Source organism: Mandrillus leucophaeus, unplaced genomic scaffold (assembly GCF_000951045.1).
Source record: "Mandrillus leucophaeus isolate KB7577 unplaced genomic scaffold, Mleu.le_1.0 Scaffold484, whole genome shotgun sequence".
Classification (NCBI taxonomy): Eukaryota; Metazoa; Chordata; class Mammalia; order Primates; family Cercopithecidae; genus Mandrillus; species Mandrillus leucophaeus.
This window is the reverse complement of record NW_012105187.1, coordinates 1,423,620-1,441,198: the sequence shown is the minus strand read 5'-3', so window position 1 is coordinate 1,441,198 and position 17,579 is coordinate 1,423,620. Positions and strand designations below refer to the sequence as shown.

General features: G+C 38.6%; 1 protein-coding gene across 3 annotated transcripts in view; it reads right to left on the bottom strand.

Annotated features, from left to right (window-relative positions):
- The window catches only part of RGL1 (ral guanine nucleotide dissociation stimulator-like 1), a 299,547-nt gene that overhangs the window by 176,510 nt on the left and 105,458 nt on the right, over window positions 1-17,579 (bottom strand). For all 3 annotated transcript variants that reach the window (XM_011995346.1, XM_011995343.1, XM_011995345.1), the window contains one exon: window positions 15,846-16,009. In XM_011995346.1, coding sequence (XP_011850736.1) covers window positions 15,846-15,977 — 132 coding nt within the window. In that variant the 5' untranslated portion in view covers window positions 15,978-16,009. The remainder of the gene's footprint in view (window positions 1-15,845; window positions 16,010-17,579) is intronic.

Below are 17,579 nucleotides of genomic sequence, written 5' to 3'. Positions count from 1 at the left end.
CCCTGCCCCCCGCCACCGAGTGTGATATTAGGAGGCAGAGCTTTGGGGAGGCAATAAGGTCATAAGGGTGAAGTCTTCATGAATGGGATTCATGCCCTTACAAAAGAGACCCCAAAGAGCTCTCCACATGAGGACACATTGAGAAGACGCCATCTGTAACTCAGAGAAGGAACCTCACCAGAACCCAACTATGTTGGCATCCTGATGTCAGAGTCCCAACCTCCAGAGCTGTGAGAAATAAATTTCTATTGTTTATAAGCCACCCAGTCTGTGCTATTTCATTGTAGCAGTCTGATTGGCTAAGGCAGATGATATATAGGAGAACTGAGATAGAAGCCCAGCCATACCAACTGAGCCAGCACTTTGAGGAATGGAAGAAGATTATGACTCAGTGGGCACACTGGTATTTATTCGCATGGGCATTGCAGAGCCAAGGTCTATCAGAGCAAGATTGGCACCAGTTATTGAGCTGAAGTTGATGCCCTGGCCAGGAGTGGTTATGGTCTGGACAAGAAAACTAAATGTAAAATTAGAGTGATTTAACAATTTTGTTAGTTTGCTTCATGAGGAGATAAGAGTATAGAACAAAGATAAATGAGAGGCAAATAAATTTCAGTCTTACTCTGCCACCAAACAGCTATGTATATTTGAACATGTGCCTTAACCTCTAATCTTCATAATCCTTATGAGTAAAATGAAAATGTACCTATGGCTGTGACAAATACATTGATAAATATGAAAGCAGCAAGTACAGATCCTGACACAGAATAGATGCTCAATAAATGATATTTTCTTTTTCTTGTAAACCCAACAGAATATTATTCAGTCTCGATATTCCATGTCTCACTACTGATGTGTCTATTTTACCCATCTCAGAGATTCATACATCAAAGCATTTTTATGTATTAATAACTTCCTAGAAAGTAAATTTCTATCCCTTTGCCTCATGAAAATGTGTGGCAGAGAGAAATAGAAATTCATTCAGAGTCATAAAGAAGGACCCTACCTCTGTCATCAAACCACAATTCAGCAAATAGCTGGCTCTTCACAGTTTAATACAATATACTCCCACTGCTTGCCTAAATTGCCATCCAGTTTTTAAAAACTTCTCTCTTCCTGTCTCTCAGATGTGTATGATTTAATCTCTAAATCATGTATGATGAACACATTACTACTTCCTCCTCCAAGAATGTAATGTTACATTCCTGAGCTGCATAGAGAAGAGTTCATATGTCCAGTCTCCATACAGACATTCACCAGTTTAATTTCACACAGAGAACATCTCTGTTCCGTAGCCACAGAGAACACTGCATATCGTTGTGGTATTCTTGTAAAACACTGAACATAGATAAGTCCAGTGCACAGTGGATGACTCAGTGCAAATTCAATCAGCAATTAAAAAAAAAAAACAAAAAACCACCCAACTAAGTGTTATCCAATGGTGAGGCAAATGAATCACCTTTGTACCCAAAGATGACAACATTCTGCTTGATGTTACAATTTAGAGGGACAGTGTATTACCATTAAATAATGAAAATAATTCATTAGTCAATCATAAGGTATTTATTTCAACCTGTGTCTAGTGGTACCAGTGCTTTGGGAGTCATAAGTGAAGTAGAATTAAGACTAAGGGGGTGACCTATCAATATGGGAATATAAATTTTTTAAAAAGAAGACGACTAAGAGGCCTGGTCTCAAGAACAGACAGTCTAGTTGGAGAGGAAGAATCACTATCATGAAAAAAAGAACAACTCCAAATAATCACTACTTGAGCACTGGCTAGCACAGGGTGGACAGAGAAGAGAGAGAGCAATGTGGGCTAGAGAGGTTTTGAAGTATTTTCAGCCATCCTAAACATGTCTGACAGACTAGCATTTCTAAAAACAAATCTGAATATGTCACTAGCCTGCCGAAAACTTTTCATTGACTGAGCAGTGCCCACAGGATACTTCCTAAGTTTCTAAGTAAGGCACATGAAGACTTTCGTTATTTGTTTCCTCTTGGCTTCATCTCTTGCCATTCCTCTTCTGCTACAGATGCTCTAAGCGGTAGGACATTCTCTCTGACACTCCCCTTTACAGTTTTCCCTGCTCCAGAAATATTTGCTCCAATTCCCCTTCAAAAATTCCATTTGCCAGGCTAGTTTCTACTTTTCCTTTAAGCGAACCCGGGAGGTCGAAGTTGCGCTCCAGCCTGAGCGACAGAGCAAAATTCCACCTCAAAAAAAAAAAAAAAGAATGAACTCAGGCCAGGTGCAGTGGCTCACATCTTTATTCCCAGCACTTTGGGAGGCCGAGACGGGTGGGTCACCTGAAGGCAGGAGTTCAAGACCAGCCTGGCCAACATGGTGAAACCCCGTCTTTACTAAAACTACAAAAAATTAGCTGGGCATGGTGGCAGGCACCTGTAATCCCAGCTACTTAGGAGGCTGAGGCAGGAGAATCGCTTGAACCCGGGAGGCAGAGGTTGCAGTGAGCCGAGATTGTACCATTGCACTCCAGCCTGTGCAAGAAGAGCAAAACTCTGTGTAAAAAAAAAAAAAAAAAATGAACTCAAGTATCAGCTCACTGAGAAGCTTGCTTTCCTTGACATGCACACCTATGAGTGCCCATACTCATGCTGGATTACATGCTCTAGGCTCTCAAAATACCTGTGGACACTTATTACAGCACACTGTATGACAATGACTGATTTATTTATTTAATTCTGTTCCCTAATCCCATTGCCCGTTTTTTAAGATCAACTTTGTTGAGGTCTCATTTACATATAATAAAATATGTCCATTTTAAATGTATAGTTGAATGACTTTTGACAAATACGTACACCAATGTAATCACCAATCAAAAAACAGAACACATCACCACAAAACATGTCCAATTCTCCCATTGCTTCCTTGCTCATTTTTTTTTAAAAAAAGGTACTGAGATTATGTAAAGATATTTTTCATACTTAACCCTTTGATAAAGATTTCATTATTTTCTACTACATATAGGTATTATTCATCTTTTAAATTTTAAATATTTGAATTTTAAAGGCATAGAATAGTTACAGTTAATCACTACATTGAAAACAAAAATAATATTCTCATTTTAAATATACTTGACAAACTGATTTGTGACCACATAAAAACTTTTAAATGATTACAAGATGTCAGTTATGAATATTCACGTGCAAGCAGGCACTTAACTAAATATGGCCAAAAAATTAACTAAATATGGCCAAAAAAATAGAAATTCAACATTATCTAGATGCTACTTTCTGACCAAGTGAAGTAATTTTCAAAAAATAAGTTTAAAAATATAACTCATTAGTCAATCATAAGGTATTTATTTCAACCTGTGTCTAGTAGTACCAGTGCTTTGGGAGTCGTAAGTGAAGCTTGTGAACTTTTAACGTTTAAGATCACATTTCTACATAACTCACAGGAATGTGTAGGACTCAGTTCCAGCAGTACGGTGGACTAAATACCCTAATTGACTCTCCCACTACAAATAACTAAAAAAAAAAAAAAAAAAAACTTGATAAAACTAAAATATCTTTTTTAATACATGACAGGCTGGCAAAAAATTAAGAACTCTTAAAAGCCAAAACATAAATGAAAGCAGAACCCACAGATAGGCACTGAAATCAGCTTCCATTCAGACATCATTGGCCAAACCAGGTAAATTTAAACTTTGTTTTCTGTGACACTTAACTGCCCACCAAAATTCAATTTGTTTTTCACTTTCCATAGTATTGAGTCATCACTGGTAAGTAGCAGCTCAGCCAGAGATTACATCTCCCCATCACACATCCCTCATAACTGTATGGAACAATGGGACTAATTCTCAGTCATAGAAGGTAAACTGATACAATGCATGTCTGGTCAAAGAGAGTTAAGAATTGGGTGTGTCTTCTTCAACCTCTTTTTTAGTGAATTGCCAGGTGAATACAAAAGATTCCCAGGTCCCAGAGGATGGTGGAGCTTCAAGAAGAAAGTAGCCTTGGTCCCTAAATTATCACATGAAGAAAAGGGGTACTCCCACCAGAAACACCTAAATTGGACTATTATATGATTGAAAAATAAACTTTTATTATGTTAAGCTACTTAAATTTTATACTGTATGTGTTACAGCATTAATGTTACTCTAACCAACACAGGACTTGTTACCTTAAAGCATGTAGGGAACAATATACAAAGCCCAGGGTTGGCTTATGGGAGAGAATCTAACAGGAAATTCCCACTGCATAAAACTGAGATCCTAAAATGTGATTCCTTCAGCATCAAGGTGAGCTAGTAATACTATGTCTTCTGTGACAGTACAAGGAAAGTTGACTATCTTTATATGTGATGCTGGGGAGGGGTAGAGAGGGGGAGTCATTTTCTCCGTAGAATTTACTACCACAAGCATGCTCATCTGTAGATTTCTAGCCTGTAGAGACATTAAGTGGTCTGAAAAACATCAAGCTAAGAATTTACTTTAAAGTAGTTTTCCGTTGGTAGTGCTCCCAGAAGCAAATGCAGATTCTCTCTGGAGAAAATTTCCTTCTTTCCAAGAAATAAAAAATGAACCCACAGTCAAAAATCACAAAACTCACAAAGAAACAAAACACCATGTTCAAGAGCCAAAAGAAACAACAGATAGTACCCTGAGACCCACAGTTTTTAGAATTACCACACTCAGAATACAAAATCACTATATATAATATTGTTAGGAAACAGTACTCCATGGGTCTCTCTTGTTCCTACATGTCTTGCTATATATGCCAAAAGTTCAAGGCCCTGGCTGATCATTACCCAGATTATTTTTCAGGATTGGGCTTGTAGCAAGAAAACTTGAGAGATGAGCTAATACTTCCCTCTTAAAATGCCAGCTTGTTTATTATCCACTATAAAATGGCAAGTTTCCCAAGGTCAGTGTTCCCTTCCTGTGCAAGTATCTATCGAGGCCCATTTCTAGGAATTGGAACATAGAAAACCAAAACAAACATGTTGACAGTCTGGCTGCTGCTCTTGCTGTGAGTAATAAAGTCTTTTGCTCTTAGCCAAGAGTCTCATGTCTTCTTTCAACATCCACAAAACTGTGGATTTTAAAAAATTAAAATCTCATAGCCTTCACAGTTCTTGACAAATATGTCTTAAAAACATAAAAATATAAATAGGAAGCAAGAGATTGAAAAAATGACTAGAAGATTTTTAAAGAACAAAACAAAACTTCTAGAATTAAAAAAATACAATAAGTGAAATTTAAAAATCAATGGTTGAGTTAAAGGACAGATTAAAGCTGAAGAGAGAATTATGGAATTGGAAGGCAGACCTAAGATTAATCAGAATGCAACACAGAGAGGAAAAAGATAGTAACTCTAAAAGAGAGGTTAAGGGACATAAGCAGAGAGTGAGAAAAGCAAACATAAATCTTGTTAGAGTTACAAAAGGAGAATGAGGTAAAATTTGAAAAGAAAAAAATTGGAGATATTTCCAGACTGATGAAAGACACCAATTCAACTATTTGAGAAGGCTTTGTACCCCAAAGTGTTAAATAAAAGGAAATGGAAAAACAGAAGACTGAAACTTCAGGACAGCAAAAAATGTAGAGATGATCTAAACAGTTAGAGAGAAAAGATGTTACATTCAAAAGAATACAAATTAAACTTAATGCTAGCTCCCCTTCAGTGCAATGGAGGCAGAGGACAATGGAAAATTTCCAATGTAGTCAAGAGACCTATAATTCTATACTCATCTAAACTACTATTCTGAGAAGCACACAAAATAAAGACATCTTAAGGCCAAAGAGAGGAAAGGAGAGAGAGAGAAAAAGGGAGAAAGAGATGCGCTACTGTTAGACCCTCAGAATAATAAGTATTAAGGAAAAAGAAAAGTGATCTCGAGCTGAGATGCATAAAGAATTGATGAGCAAAGGACGAGATTTTATTTAATATCATCTAGATTTTAAAAATTAAGAAATCTAGGCTGGGCACAGTGGCTCACGCCTGTAATCCCAACACTTTGGGGGGCCAAGGTGGGCAGATCACGAGGTCAAGAGATCGAGACCATCCTGGCCAACACGGTGAAACTCATCTCTACTAAAATTACAAAACTAGTTGGGTGTGGTGGTGTGCACCTGTAGTCCCAGCTACTCGGAAGCTGAGGCAGAAGAATCACTTGAACCCAGGAGGTGGAGGTTGCAGTGAGCCTAGATTGTGCCACTGTACTCCAGCCTGGTGACAGAGTGAGACTCCATCTCAAAAAAAAAAAAAAAATTAAGAAATCTGACAATTCCAAGAATTGACAAGGATAGGGAATAGGGGAAACTCTTATGCACTGCAGGTGAGAGCATAAATTGGTACCACCACTTTGGAAAACAACTTGGCAATAACTTGAACAAGAGAACTTGCACATATCTACTCAAAATTCACCTAATAGGTATTAACCTGGAAAAACTCTTACATATGGGCAAAAATAAGATGTGTAAAGTATGTGGGGATCTGGCAAGATGGCCAAATAAGAACAGCTCCGGTCTGCAGCTCCCAAGAAGAACAATGCAGAAGGCGGGTGAGTTCTGCGTTTCCAACTGAGGTACCCAGTTCATCTCACTGGGACTGGTTAGACAGTGGGTATAGCCCATGGAGGGCAAGCAGAAGCAGGGTGGGGCGTTGGTTCACCCATGAAGTGCAAGGTGTTGGGGAACTCCCTCCCCTAGCCAAGGAAAGCTGTGATGGACTGTGCCATGAGGGACGTTGCTCTCTGGCCCAGATACTATGCTTTTCCCACAGTTTTTACAACCTGCAGACCAGGAGATTCCCTCAGGTGCCTACGCCACCAGGGCCCTGGATTTCAAGCACAAAACTGGGCAGCCATTTGGGCAGACACCGAGCTAGCTGCAGGATTTTTTTTTCATACCCCAGTGGTGCCTGGAACCCCAGAGAGACAGAATCATTCACTCCCCTTGAAAGCAAGCTGAAGCCAGAGAGCCAAGTGGTCTCGTTCAGCTGGTCCAACCCCCACAGAGCCCAGCAAGCTAAGATTCACTGGCTTGAAATTCTCACTGCCAGCACAGCAGTCTGAAGTCAACCTGGGACCCTCAAGCTTGTAGCAGGAGGGTCACCCACCATTACTGAGGCTTGAGTAGGCACTTTCCCCCTCATAGTGTAAACAAAGCCATCGGGAAGTTTGTACTGGGTGGAAACCACCACAGCTCAGCAAAGCTGCTATAGCCAGACTGCCTCTCTAGATTCCTCCTCTCTGGTCAGGGTATCTCTGAAATAAAGGCCCCAACCCCAGTCAGAAGTGTATAGAAAAAACTCCTTTCTGCCTGGGACACAGCACCTTGGGGAAGGGGAAGCTGTGGGTGCAGCTTCAGCAGACTTAAACATTCCTGCCCGCCGGCTCTGAAAAGAGCAGCAGATATACCAGCACAATGCTCCAGCTCTGCTAAGGGACAGATTGCCTCCTCAAGTGGGTCCCTGACCCCCATTCCTCCTGACTGGGAGACATCTCCCAGCAGGGGATGACAGACATCTCATACAGGAGAGCTCCAGCTGGCATCTGCTGGGTGCCCCTCTGGGACGAAGCTTCCAGAGCAAGGAGCAGGCAGCAGCAACCTTTGCTAATCTGCAGCCTCCATTGGTGATACCCAGGCAAACAGGGTCTGGAGTGGACCTCCAGCAAACTCCAGAAGACCTGCAGAAGAGGGGCCTGACTGTTAGAAGGAAAATTAACAAACAGAAAGCAATAAAATCAACATCAACAAATAGGATGCCCACACAAAAACCCCATCCAAAGGTCATCAGCATCAAAGATCAAAGGTAGATAAATCCACGAAGATGAGGAAAAACCAGCGCAAACATGCCGAAATTCCAAAAACCAGAAGGCCTCTTCTCCTCCAAAAGATCACAACTCCTCACCAGCAAGGGAACAAAACTGGATGGAGAATGAGTTTAACGAATTGACAGAAGCAGACTTCAGAAGGTGGGTAATAACAAATTCCTCCAGCTAAAGGGGCATGTTCTAACCCAATATAAGGAAGCTAAGAACCTTCATAAAAGGTTACAGGAACCGCTAACCAGAATAACCAGTTTAGAGAAGAACATAAATGACCTGATGGAGCTGAAAAACACAGCATGAGAACTTCTTGAAGCATACACAAGTATCAATAGCCAAATCAGTAAAGCAGAAGAAAGGATATCAGAGATTGAATATCAACTTAATGAAATAAAGTGTGAAGACAAGATTAGAGAAAAAAGAATGAAAAGGAATGAATAAAGCCTCCAAAGAATATGTGACTATGTGAAAAGACCAAACCTACATTTGATTAGCGTACCTGAAAATGATGGAGAGAATGGATCCAAGTTGGAAAACGCACTTCAGGATATTATCCAGGAGAATTTCCCCAACCTAGCAAGACAGGCCAACATTCAAATTCAGGAAATACAGAGAACACCACAAAGATAATCCTCGAGAGGAGCAACCCCAAGACACATAATCATCAGATTCACCAAGGTTGAAATGAAGGAAAAATTTTAAGGGCAGTCAGAGAGAAAGGTCAGGTTACCTACAAAGGGAAGCCCATCAGACTAACAGCAGATCTCTCTGTAGAAACGCTAGAAGCCAGAAGAGAGTGGGGACCAATATTAAACATTCTTAAGGAAAAGAATTTTCAACCCAGAATTTCATATCCAGCCAAACAAAGCTCATCAGTAAAGGAGAAACAAAATCCTTCACAGACAAGCAAATGCTGAGGAATTTTGTCACCACCAGGCCACCCTTACAAGAGCTCCTGAAGAAAGCACTAAATATGGAAAGGAAAAACTTGTACCAGCCACTGCAAAACCATACCAAAATATAAAGACCAACAACACTATGAAGAAACTGCATCAACTAATGAGCAAAATTAACAGCTAGCATCATGATGACAGGATCAAACTGACACATAACAATATTAACCTTAAATGTAAATGGGCTAAATGTAAATGGGCAATTAAAAGACACAGATTGGAAAATTGGATAAAGAGTCAAGACCTATAGGTGTGCTATGTTCAGGAGACCCATCTCACATGCAAAGACACACAAAGGGGTTGCAACCCTAGTCGCTGTAAAACAGACGTTAAACCAACAAAGATCAAAAAAGACAAAGACGAGCATTACATAATGGTAATGGGATCAATGCAACAAGAAGAGCTGGCTATCCTAAATACATATGCACCCAATACAGGAGTGCCCAGATTCATAAAGCAAGTTCTTAGAGATCTACAAAGAGACTTAGACTTCCACACAATAATAGTGGGAGACTTTAACACCCCACTGTCAATATTAGGTCAATGAGACAGAAAATTAACAAGGATATTCAGGACTCGAACTCAGCTCTGGACCAAGAGGACCTAATAAACATCTGCAGAACTCTGCACCCCAAATCAACAAAATATACATTCTTCTCAGTACCACACAGCATTTATTCTAAAATTGACCACATAATTGGAAGTAAAACATTCCTCAGCAAAGGTAAAAGAATTGAAATCATATCAAACGGCCTCTTAGACCACAGTGCAATCAAATTAGAACTCAAGATTAAGAAACTCACTAAAAACTGCACAACTACATGGAACCTGAACAACTTGCTTCTAAATGACTACTGGGTAAATCATGAAGTAAAGGCAGAAATGAATAAGTTCTTTGAAACCAATGAGAACAAAGACACAATGTATCAGAATCTCTAGGACACATTTAAAGCAGTGTTTACAGGGAAATTTATAGCATTAAACGCCTACAGGAGAAAGCAGGAAAGATCTAAAATCAACACGCTAACATCACAAATAAAAGAACTAGAGAAGCAGCAGCAAACAAATTCAAAAGCTAGTAGAAGACAAGAAACAACTAAGATCAGAGCAGAACTGAAGGAGACAGAGATACAAAAAATCAATGAATCCAGGAGCTGATTTTTTGAAAAGATTAGCAAAATAGACCACTAGCCAGGCTAATAAAGAAGAAAAGAGAGAAGAATCAAACAGACACAATAAAAAATGAAACCACTGATCCCACAGAAATACAAACTACCATCAGAGAATATTATAAAAACCTCTACACAAATAAACTAGAAAATCTGTAAGAAAATCCTGGACACATACACCCTCCCAAGACTAAACCAGGAAGAAGTCAAATCCCTGAATAGACAAATAACAAGTTCTGAAATTGAGGCAATAATTAATAACCTACCAATGAAAAAAAAGCCCAGATCCAGATGGATTCACAACCTAATTCTACCACAGTTACAAAGAGGAGCTGGTACCATTCCTTCTGAAACTATTCCAAATGATAGAAAAAGAGGGACTCCTCCCTAACTCATTTTATGAGGCCAGCATCATCATGATACCAAAACCTGGCAAAGACACAACAAAAAAAGAAAACTTCAGGCCAATATCCCTGGTGAACATCGATGTGAAAATCCTCGATAAAATACCGGCAAACCGAATCCAGCAGCACCTCAAAAAGCTTATCCATCACAATCAGGTCAGCTTCATCCCTGGAATGCAAGGCTGGTTCCACATTTGCAAATCAATAAACATAGAGCTTCTGCACAGCAAAAGAAGCTATCATCAGAGTGAACAGGCAACCTACAGAATAGGAGAAAATTTTTGCAATCTATCCATCTGACAAAGGTTTAATATCCAGAATCTACAAGGAATCTAAACAAATTTACAAGGAAAAAACAAACAACCCCATCAAAAATTGAGCAAAGGATATGAACAGACACTTTTCAAAAGAAGACATTTATGCAGCCAACATACATGAAAAAAAAGCTCATCATCACTGGTCATTGGAGAAATACAAATCAAAACCACAATGAGATACCATCTCACACCAGTTAGAATGGCCATCATTGAAAAGTCAGGAAACAACAGATGTGGAGAGGATGTGGAGAAATAGGAACGCTTTTACATCATTGGTGGGAGTGTAAATTAGTTCAATCATTGTGGAAGACAGTGCGGTGATTCCTCAAGGATCTAGAACCAGAAATACCATTTGACTCAGCAATCCCATTACTGGGTATATACCCAAAGGATCATAAATCATTATACTGTAAAGACACATGCACATATATTTTTATTGCAGCCTTATTCACAATAGCAAAGACTTGGAACTAACCCAAATGCCCATCAATGATAGACTGGATAAAGAAAATGTGGCACATACACACCATGGAATACAATGCAGCCATAAAAAAAAAAAGGATGAGTTTATGTCCTTTGCAGGGACATGGAGGGAGCCAGAAACCATCATTCTCAGCAAACTAACACAGGAACAGAAAACCAAACACTGCATGTTCTCACTCATAAGTCAGAGTTGAACAATGAGAACACATGGACACAGGGAGGGATGGGGGGCAAGGGGAGGGATAGCATTAGGAGAAATACCTAATGTAGATGACAGGTTGATGGGTGCAGCTAACCACCATGGGACATATATACATATATAACAAACCTGCATGTTTTGTACATGTATCCCAGAACTTAAAGTATATAAAAAAAGAAAAAAAAAAAAAAAAAAAAAAAAAAAAAAATACATGTATAGTATGTTTATATCAGCATTGTTCATAATGGCAAAAAACTATAAATAACTTAAATGTTCATCCACTATGAATAATTAATCATGATATAACCACACAATGGTATATTGTACAATAGTGAAAATTAACGAAGTACTACTGTATATATTTTTGTGGCTGAATCTTAAAAATCTTATAAACATTATGTTGAGTAAAAGAAGTGAATCACCAAAGACACCATATATAAAAATATATGTGTGTTTATATATACATACATATGTAGGTGCATATATGTGTGTGCGTGTGTGTGTGTGTGTGTATAACTCAACAGTATTGTTTGAGGATACATGTATGCAGTAAAGACTTTTTAAAAAGCAAAAGGATGATTAAACACAAATTTCAGGAAGATGGGTACCTTTGCAGGGAAGGAAATCAAAGAGATAGTATGTGAAGCAGTTCACATATAGACTAAACAAACTGTTTCTTAATTTGGTTGTGGACTTACAAGTATTTGTTCTAATATTATACTCCATAACTTGCATGTGTATTATTTTGTAAGTATCAAATATTATAATGTTAAAAAATCAGCACTTAGCAAAAAAAATGAATTGAAGGAACTTCTTTAGCCTTAGTTATCAAAATCCTACAGCAAAACAATGTGGGATAAAATATTGGTGAAACATTAAGGATGAAATATCAAAGCATAACCTTTAAAGTCAAAAAGAAGACAATATAGTCATTGAATATAAAAATGTTGATACTCCCCAAATCAGTCAATCAATGTACTGAAATCCTAATCAAATTCCCAACAAGCTTCTGCTTAATTTTTCTTCATATTTGCAGAACTGAACAAGCTCATCCTAAATCCATATGGAAAATCTAAGTTCCAAAAACAGCCAAGATAATCTTGAATATCAATAGTTCAGCAGAGAAACATTCCCTATTGGATACTCGGGGCCTTTTTTAGAGTTAGAATAGTTAAAGGAATATCATATCCACAGAGAGGATATCTATAGTAACATAATACATGAAAAATAGCATTATAAACTGAAGAAGTAATTGACATTCAAAAATGATACTAGATAATTAACTATCCATATGGAAAAAAACATCATATCCCTACTTCAGACTGTGAAATAAATACTAAGGAAATAAAAACAAGCATTTAGAACTTTTAGGAAAAAATATAGGAGAATATCTTTATCGTCATGAGGTCAGAAAGAATTTCTTAAAGCAGAAAAACACTAACCATAAGGAGAAAAGAAGACTGATAAATTTTACCAAATTAAAATTTGAAACAAAAATTTAGGAGTTGGAAAATATTGTTTTAGTGCATAAAATCTATAAAAAGATTGTATAGTAAACAATACATTAGTTTCCAGAAATCAACAAGGAAAGACAAATGACCCAATGAAAAGAAACAAGCAAAGGATAAGAACAGATAATTCACAGAAAACTAAATGGCCAATATCCATGTGAACAGATGCTCAACACCACAAGAATTCAGGGAAATTTGTGTTATACAAGGTCTCATTTCAAAACAATCAGATTGGCCAATATTTAAAGGTCTGTCAATATAAATAACAGGTGAGGATATATAACGGGTGAACTTTCATATGCTGCTAACAGAGATACAAACTCATGGCCTCATTTCAGAGCTGATCTAGTAATATCTAGCAAAGCTAAAGGTATTCATACTTTACAACTCAGCATGCCACTTCCAGGTGTCTATACTAGAAAAAACTCTAGCATATGTTCACGAGGAAAAATATGTTATACTGCCAACTGTATTGAAAGAAAACTAAAAGTTAATCAACAAGAGAATGGATAAATTGACTATATTAATCAAAATAATGTAAACAACAGTTAAAGATGAATAAAGTGAAACTACATATGTCAGCATAAAAATAGAAACAAATAAACAAGATGTAGAAATAGATGTACAGTACAAGGCTTATATAAAATTTACAAGATATAAATCAATACTGTATATTGAATATATAGATCCACATGCATGTAGTATAAATACTGAAATATGCATAAAAATGATAAACACCAAATTCAGATTTATGACAGGGCCAGGACTGGAGTGAGACTAGCATCAAGCCTAGGGTGCAAAATTTAAGGATGTACTCAATTTTGCGCAAGTATAGGGCATAAACCTTAAGTTTTGTGCCCTCGGCACAACACTCATCTCATCTTATCTTGGACCTGTTAGGTGAGATACAGAAAGACTTCATCTAACACCTGTGGAGTTTATTTCTTTAAACAAATAAAAATAAAAAAGTCTGTTGTGCAAGTATATCCCTAGAGAGAAGGTTTGTATTTGCTTCTGCTGGATTTTACATGTTCAAGACTAGTTGTTAGGTTACTTTCTTGGACTGGAATTGTCATATTGTGTCAATATTAGGAATCTGAACTTCAAACACAAGTGTAGCAAGGAGTTGGTATAATAATTTCCCATGGAAGATTCCTCTTTCTCTTTACAGAATAATCAAAAGAAAGGCATGCAACTAAACTTGGCAGTGAGCTCCTCTCTCCCACAGCTTTGCATCCTGAGCAGAATATGAGAACATGGAGGGGAGGGGACCAGTTTGGAATTTGTGCCAGGGTTGGCGCCCTGAGCAGTTTCTACTGACTTGGTTCCTGTCTTATTTCCAAGCCTAGTTCTCCAAACTTCTTACCAATTCTGTAAGCTTCTCAACATCCTCCAGCAATTTCTCATTCTCCTTAATTTAGTCAATTTCTTTTGCTTGGAACCAAAGAGCCATACCAATATACTTAGCCTCATGCTGTCAAACAAAGAATTTATATATTTCCACTTGTTATGATTCCATCCTTAGGAATCAACTTTCTTAGCATTATTTGATTTCCCATTCGGTTTGCCTACAAGGAGAATGTGTACTAAACATTTTAACTTGAGTATTTCAGAAGATAAAACTCTTCTATTTGTCTTTATCAATTAAGGAATTGCCATTTTCTTTTTACATATTAGTTGTATAAACTTAATTCATGTGTTTTCCCCAGAAATTTCTGTTGGATACACGAGAAAATAAAATTTCCAAGCATATAAGCTAAGGACCAGACCCTAGACAACTACCCAAGATCATGAATATCACCCAGGTAAGCCTCTCAGAAAATAGCTGCTGGTCTTTCTGGTAGCCAAAATACCATTGACAAAGTGTTGTCTGTTTTCCCTATTACATTTCTATACTACCTCAGTTGTTTTGAAGTTCTTGCTTTGGTACCTCTCTCTGAGATGCTCTTTCCCATGTATTAAAACCTCTAGCTTTTGGGGCTGGGCACAGTCACTCACACCTGTAATCCCAGTGCTTTGGAAGGCAGAGGCAGGAGGATTGCTTGAGGCTAGGGCTTCAAGACCAGCCTGGGCAACATAGTGAGAGTCTCATCTCTACAAAAAATTTAAATATTATCCAGATGTGGTGGTGTGTGGCCTGTAGTCCTAGTTATTTGGGAGCCTGAGACAGGAGGATCGCTTGAGCCCAGGAGTTCCAGGCAGCAGTAAGCTATGACTGTGCCACTGCACTCTAGCCTGGACAGAAGAGCAAGATCCTGTCTCTAAAAAACAAAAACATACAAACCTCTAGCTTTCATTTTATTTGCTGAGCTGGTAAGATGTGCACAACCCAAGCTCAGGGAAGTTAGGCCTTTCCATGATCTGGTTATTAATTCTATTCTCTTTTCCAATCTTCCTTTTATACCTCTTCATGCCTATATTGAAATGGTTTTCAATATCCTGCCATTATGTATGATTTTACCTTTAATGCATAATAAAAATAAAAGCTTTAATTTATAATTTCCATTGAAAGAATAAGAGCATCTCTCTCTCTCTCTCTCTTTCTCCCTGTCCCTCTATCTTTCTCTCTCTCTCTCTCACACACACACCACAAATATACACACAAATATCAGCATTTTATATAAGTCAAAAGAAACTTCAACAACAATAGACTTGAGAGAGGGAAGTCACGGAAGGGCAGCCTTGAGAAAGAATGTAGCTAACAGGATACCCGCAGCTACACTGCTGATATCTGAAGCTAAAGTGCAGATTATATGCGTATGAGCCTTAGATCACCATTTTTTAAGTGCTGGCTTTCAGTGTAGCCTCCTTGGCCTGAATCACTGAGTAGTCATTAATGTGCAAAGGACATGCTCCTGACTTACTTGTTCTCCAGTCATGGCTACGCCTACAGCACCTGAATAAAGATTTGCCAAGCTGACCTGTGGTGCTGGCTACACAAAGAATTATAGTCTCAGGTATGAACAAATCCAGTATTTCACCAACTGTGTCATTTAGAGTCATCTTACCTCCTCTGTCTTTAAAACTTCCCATATTCGAGCATGATCTTCCACCAGCCAGTGTCCCGTGCTTTCTACCTTGGTGGAAAGTTTGAATTTAGACACCTCCTGAGTAGGTTCTCCCACGGGTTTCACCTCCATCTTGAAAGAGGCAGGCAGGAGGCATTACGGATCTGTGTGGAAGAATAAAGTGTGATCCAGATTAAAACAATGAGTAACATTAAGAGAGACATGGAAGCAAATTATAGGCATCAACTTTTATGGCCACTTTTATATTCTAAATATTCATTATTGGTATCTTAATGCAGGCTTTGGGAGGTAAGAACGCATTCTGATAACAGCAAACTGGTACAAATTTTAAAGCAAAGTGCAAGCCATCATCTGCCTGTTATACCTGCTTATCACTTGGCTTTGGCGCTCTCAGGGGGAGAGATGGAAATGGGTAGCTGTCAGGCAAACCTGAGTGATGTTTTCGTATTTCCACGCCAAGTGCTCCATGTGGAAGAAGCACTGGCTATGATGTCAAGAATTTTACTCTTCAAACATCTATTATGTACTTGTGTATATGAGGCTCCATGCTAGACATACACAAATAATTCAGTAGTTTGCCTCTTAACCTTAAGAAGCTTAGAGCCTCAGGGCAGAAAGGTTGTAAACAAGTATTAACAATATGATGTATTACAACATAGTGTCTGAAATGCCACAATAATTGTGTTTCTAAACTGCAATGAAAGCAGAGGAAGATTCCTTTGATATTCACTGGCTGTGCACTTTCTTGGGCCTTGGTTTCACTAACAGTTACTGTAAGATATTATTTAAAAATTGATGCCAATTTTTTTTTTTTTTGAGACGGTCTCGCGCTGTGTCACCCAGACTGGAGTGCAGTGGCGCGATCTCGGCTCACTGCAAGCTCCGCCTCCCAGGTTCACGCCATTCTCCTGCCTCAGCCTCCGAGTAGCTGGGACTACAGGCGCCCGCCACCACGCCCGGCTAGTTTTTTGTATTTTTAGTAGAGACGGGGTTTCACCATGTTAGCCAGGATGGTCTCGATCTCCTGACCTCGTGATCCGCCCGCCTCGGCCTCCCAAAGTGCTGGGATTACAGGCTTGAGCCACCGCGCCCGGCCTTGATGCCAATCTTACAAGGTCTACCTCTTTGACATCTTTCCATTGGCCACTGGCTTGTTCAGAATCTAATCATATCTTGCCTGGCTCAGTCCCATACTATCATAAGAGTCTCCTTGCCTCCATTCAAGTCTCTTTGAGTCTATTCTTGGTGTAATTCTAAAAAGCAAAACTGTTACTGATGTTCCATCTACCTAAAAACTTTTCCTAAAGAATGAAACCCAAATTCCTTCATGCAGCATCCAAGGATCTTTACGTCTGGCTTCCTCCACCTCCCTTCTCCCACCTCATGCATGCACTGCTACCTCCTCAGCTACTGTTTCAGCCATTTGAAAGTATCTATGGACCCCAGATACATCTAGTGCCTATAGCCTTTGTTTGTGACACCTTCTATCCAATCCCCACCCCAAGAGAACACAGGCCTCCCTCCTTTGTTACTCTATGTACTCCAGACAAACTTCTATCATGTCACCTGTAACACCTTATTATATTTATTTGCTTTCAATTCTATTTCCCCCTTCTAGTCTTATAAGCATCTTGAGACTAGAGATAGTATCATATACAGAGTAAGTACTAAATAAATGTTTTATGAATCATTAATTCAACATTTAGTAAATCA